The sequence below is a fragment of the Candida jiufengensis genome (assembly GCF_024610255.1).
Source record: "Candida jiufengensis strain CBS 10846 chromosome Unknown scaffold5, whole genome shotgun sequence".
Classification (NCBI taxonomy): domain Eukaryota; kingdom Fungi; phylum Ascomycota; class Pichiomycetes; order Serinales; family Debaryomycetaceae; genus Lodderomyces; species Lodderomyces jiufengensis.
Window position 1 is genome coordinate 1,237,662 of NW_026261558.1, and position 6,000 is coordinate 1,243,661.

The 6,000-nt window shown below is 29.9% G+C and overlaps 1 protein-coding gene across 1 annotated transcript; it reads right to left on the reverse strand. All coding sequences in view use genetic code 12, as the record gives it.

The window, feature by feature from the left end:
• Nucleotides 1-1,337: 1,337 nt before the first annotated feature.
• Nucleotides 1,338-6,000, reverse strand: KGF54_001949 (uncharacterized protein; the record flags this gene model as incomplete). The annotated part of the gene is made up of 1 exon (XM_051762374.1): nt 1,338-6,000. A coding segment is annotated over one exon (4,663 nt), but the record flags the coding sequence as incomplete, so codon positions are not given.

The window sequence follows — 6,000 nt, forward strand, 5'->3', positions numbered from 1 at the left end:
ACTCCAATTGATCATATTAAATTGTGTGTAAATTCACAATTGAATAAACTACTTTTGATGAAAATTCATTTTTAAGCGTGTATCATTGATTGATTAATACTCAATTGATTCATTAACTTTGTTATTATAAGATTTCAATTATATTCCCTCAATTGTAATTTTCATTCTCAATTTTTGGTATCAATATTAATTGTTTTGATTGATTTCAATTGATATGTTGCAAATGAATTGGTTGTAAAAAAAATTAATTTTTTTGTCTCACTTTATTAATTGTATATATATATATTTTTATTATAGTACTGTACTATTAATTGTATTATATTATACATACTAAAATTGGTTTATACTATGGTTGTAAAAATATATTATATAAAAAAAGTAGTAACAAAAAATATTTGTATGGTGAGAAAAATAAGTGAGAATTTATATTCTACCTATTCTTTTTCTTACTTTACTTTAATAATTTTAATATGGTAGTGTAATTTATTACAATTTATTTTATATTGCAGTATTGTTTATAATTTAATGTGTGTGTTTATATTTTATCCTTATTAATAATAATTACTCCTATATTATAATATTTACTTAAAATAAATGCTACCAAATTTTTTGTACTATTAATTAATTATGAAACTTCTCCTCATATTATTTTATAGAATTAAAATTGCTGGTTATTTAATTTGACTATATTTTTATTTAAAGGTTTTTATATTATTTCTTCCTTTATAATTCAGCTCCCACATAATTTACGCTTCAATAAACTGTATTTGTTTTAATATGTTAATCTTTCAATTCAAAGATTTTGTGAAATTTGCTACAATAATTCTTGTAATGAATAGTTTGCTTTACATTTAATCTAATTAATATTAATTTGAAATATGTGATACTTAGTTTTCTCTATATTTATGTGTATTCATTATACAAAATAAGTAATCTATTAATATTGTTAATAAATTCTTTGAATAATTTTATTAATAACAATAATAATTTATAAACAGTACTATAAATTAGACAAAATTGTTATGGAAACTTAAAATTAAACTATTTATCCGGAACACAAATTTCATGTTTCAGATTTAATTAAGGGAACTATTTATTAAATATAAACATACTCAACAAAACATTAATACTACATATACATAAGTGAAAAACATTAAAACTTAAATTAAATTGAATTAAATTATAATTAAGTATAAAATAAAAAGTACTTGATAAAACATAAATTAAAATATAAACCGAAAAATTTATTAAAATATTTGTAATTAAATGAAAAATAATTGAAAAAAACAACGTAAATTAAATGATTTATCTCTAATAAATCAAAGAATTAAATTATCTTAAATGAATAAAATTAATAAAATGGAAATTAAAGTGGATGGAATTATTGTATTAAAGCCATTTGATCCACCAGCATATACTGTATGATTTCCTTCTTCTGAAATAATTGATTGGGATTCTTGAATTTCATTGACTAAGGAAGTAGAAACAATTTCTTCAATAGTATTGGATAAAGTTTCAGTATACTTACATTTTTCATCTTGACATTCAAAATCTATATTATCTGAAATTAATGAGTTTTGACATGATGAATTACATGATGTAATTGTTATAACTTTAATGGTTTTACTAGTTAATGATTTGTCTTGTGTTGTGATTGTTGATGATTTAGTATTATCTTGACCTGATTTAACAGTAGCTGAATTTGGTTGTACAAAAGTATTTACCGAAGTGTCAGTAAAGATGTTTGTAGATTGATCAAGGTGATTTGAGTCAAATTTGTTCAGTGGTTGTGATAGAACGATCATTGAAGTTTCCAAATCTGAAGCTTTAGCTGTCGAAGTATCAATTGAAATTGAAAAGTCAGTTGAACTTCTTGTTGTCGTGGAAATAAATGTATCTAAACCTTCATCTATGATCGTAGTACTAGGAATGATTGAGTCATTCTCCGATGTTGTAGTACATAATCCAGCTGAGTCTTCTATTGCAATTGTAGTGACAGTGTCATCTGTAGTTGTGGCATTCCAATAAATCATAGTTGATAAATATGGAATTATTGTAGTTTCTTCTCCATTTATCACAATTTTCTCAGTCGATTCTGTTTCAAGTATTTCATCACTTGTATTAGTTTCTGATTCAAGTATAAAGTCTCTTGACATTGCCATTAATGAGCTTTCTGGAGTTGGTACCGTTTCAACTAGTGTTGTTTCTTGAATAATAGATTCTGATGTAGATAAGGTCTCTTCATTGATCAAACTTATTTCTCCAATCGATGCTATATTGTCAGTGGCTGTTTCAAAAGTAGTCTCTTCAGTCGGAACTTCAGTTCTATTTGAAGTTTCAACTGCCACTGATATTGATTCTTCTAAAATGGTTTCTTCAGTCGGAACTTCAGTTCTATTTGGAGTTTCAACTGCCACTGATATTGATTCTTCTAAAATGGTTTCCTCAGGTACAAAGTTTGATGTTTCAATTGATTCTTGTGAATCCAATGTAGCTGTTATAATATCAATTATTTCAGTACTTGTCGGCTCAGTCATTTCAATAACATCAGAAATCGTTGGCTCAACAACATCAACTGGTTCAATAACTATATCAAGGGCGACACATGCTTGACTATTCATTGTATTTATTTGAATGTAATAACCTGATTCATCTGGACAAGCAAAAAATTCAACTTCATCTGCACGCTTGAATAAATTCAATAAACTGAAATCTAAAGTTAATGTTCCATTTTCATATGCCCAACCTCTAGTAGCATTTTCGATATCAGCAATTTCTAATGCACCTGATGTGGAAACATGAATATATCCAAAGTTTGCGATTTGTAAAATATCATCATCAATTTCAAATATTACTGGATCTCCGTCCATTAATTTAATATGAGTACCATTAGTTGTGAAAGTTTCTAATTCTTCTTCCATTATTGCATATACAACAAAAAGTTCCTCAGTCGGAACAATTTCGACAACACTAGTGGACTCGTTGATTGAAACTTGATCCTCAGAAGTCAGCATAGTTGATGTTTCAGCAATAGTTGTGATTTGTTCTTGCGAAGTGAGAATGGTTGATGATTGTTCTATAGTGGTAGTTTCTTCACTGAAGATGTCTAAGTTTCTACCTCCTTCCGTTGACACATCCATTTTTGTATCATTGTAGGTGGAAGATTCGGTTGTTTCAATAATAGTCGATTCAACTGATGTAAAGGAAGCTATACCACCTGTTGTTGTAGATGTAGTTTCAATAATATCTGTTTCAGCTAATATCTCTGACGTAGTTTCAATAAAATCTGTTTCGGCTATTGATATCTCTGATGTAGTTTCAATAATATCTGTTTCGGCTATTAATATCTCTGACGTAGTTTCAATAATACTTGTTTCAGCTATTAACATCTCTGACGTAGTTTCAATAAAATCTGTTTCAGCTATTGATATCTCTGACGTAGTTTCAATAATATTTGTTTCAGCTATTAACATCTCTGACGTAGTTTCAAGAATATCTGGTTCAGCTATTAATATCTCTGACGTAGTTTCAATAATACTTGTTTCAGCTATTGATATCTCTGACGTAGTTTCAATAATATTTGTTTCAGCTATTAATACCTCTGACGTTGTTTCACTAAAATCTGTTTCAGCTATTGATATCTCGGACGTTGTTTCAATAAACTCTGTTTCGGCTATTAACACCTCTGACGTTGTTTCAATAAACTCTGTTTCAGCTATTGATATCTCTGACGTAGATTCAATAAAATCTGTTTCGGCTATTGATATCTCTGATGTAGTTTCAATAATATCTGTTTCGGCTATTAATATCTCTGACGTAGTTTCAATAATACTTGTTTCAGCTATTAACATCTCTGACGTAGTTTCAATAATATCTGTTTCAGCTATTAATATCTCTGACGTAGTTTCAATAATACTTGTTTCAGCTATTAACATCTCTGACATAGTTTCAAGAATATTTGTTTCAGCTATTAATACCTCTAACGTTGTTTCACTAAAATCTGTTTCAGCTATTGATATCTCGGACGTTGTTTCAATAAACTCTGTTTCGGCTATTAACACCTCTGACGTTGTTTCAATAAACTCTGTTTCAGCTATTGATATCTCTGACGTAGATTCAATAAAGTCTGTTTCGGCTATTGATATCTCTGATGTAGTTTCAATAATATTATATGATTCCTCCACGCCGGTAACAACATAAAGCTCGTTCGTCGTTTCTGTAGTTTCAATTATCTCAGCAGATGTTGTCTCAAAGGTTAAAACATCTGTTGTAGTATACCACCAATTTGCTTCATCTGATGTAACTCTAACTATTCCTGTATAATCAGCTTCAGTCACTGTAAATGTAGCTTCTGTTGGATCCGCCAATATTGATGTTAAGTAGTACATTCCAAATCCATTATAATTGTACCCTATAACTTCGGCATCTTTGGTTTGTAAAGCACCATCAATTTCAGTGACTATTCTTTCAGTGACTGTAGTGGTTTCAATTACTTCTGCAAATGTAGCACTAACCCAGTTACCTGCTTCATTAGTTGATTTCTCAAATAATCCGGTGATTGTAACTTCTTCATCATCAACACTAGTGGTATAGGTAGTTAATCTAGTTTGTGATTCTGGAGTATGTGTTGAAGTAGATGTAATCCATTCTCCGTCTTCGTTGACTGATGCATATACAATATGAGTAGCTTGTTCAAAATCATCATTGATGGTAAAAGTGCTAGTGTACGATGATAATATATCTGTTGTAGTATACCACCAATTTTCTTCATCTGACGTAACTCTGACTATACCTGTAAAATCAGCTTCAGTCACCGTGAATCTAGCTTCTGTTGGGTCTGCTAATATTGATGTTAAGTAGTACATTCCAAATCCATTATAATTGTATCCTATAACTTCGGCATCTTTGGTTTGTGAAACACCATTAATTTCTGTTACTATTCTTTCAGTGAATGTTGTAGTTTCAATTACTTCTGCAAATGTAGCACTAACCCAATTACCTGCTTCATTAGTTGATTTCTCGAATAATCCAGTGATTGTGACTTCTTCATCATCAACATTAGTAGTGTATGTAGTTAATCTAGTTTGGGATTCTGGGGTATGCGCTGAAGTAGATGTGATCCATTCTCCGTCTTCATTGACTGATGCATATACAATGTGGGTAGCTTGTTCAAAATCATCATTGATAGTATAAGTACTTGTGTAAGATGATAATATATCTGTTGTAGTATACCACCAATTTTCTTCATCTGATGTTACTCTAACTATTCCTGTATAATCAGCTTCAGTCACCGTGAATCTAGCTTCTGTTGGGTCTGCTAATATTGATGTTAAGTAGTACATTCCAAATCCATTATAATTGTATCCTATAACTTCGGCATCTTTGGTTTGTGAAACACCATTAATTTCTGTTACTATTCTTTCAGTGAATGTTGTAGTTTCAATTACTTCTGCAAATGTAGCACTAACCCAATTACCTGCTTCATTAGTTGATTTCTCGAATAATCCTGTGATTGTGACTTCTTCATCATCAACATTAGTAGTGTATGTAGTTAATCTAGTTTGGGATTCTGGGGTATGCGTTGAAGTAGATGTGATCCATTCTCCGTCTTCATTGAATGCATATACTATATGAGTAGCTTGTTCAAAATCGTCATTAATAGTAAAAGTGCTAGTGTATGATGATAATATATCTGTTGTAGTATACCACCAATTTGCTTCATCTGAAGTTACTCTCACGATTCCTGTAAATTCTGCTTCTGTTACTGTATGTCTGTCTTCAGTTGGATCTGCCAATATTGATGTTAAGTAGTACATTCCAAATCCATTGTAGTTGTATCCAATTACTTCAGCATCTTTAGTTTGTAAAACACCATCAATTTCAGTAACTATTCTCTCAGTAAATGTTGTGGTTTCAATTACTTCTGCGAATGTAGCACTAACCCAATTACCTGCTTCATTAGTTGATTTCTCGAATAATCCAGTCATTGTGACTTCTTCT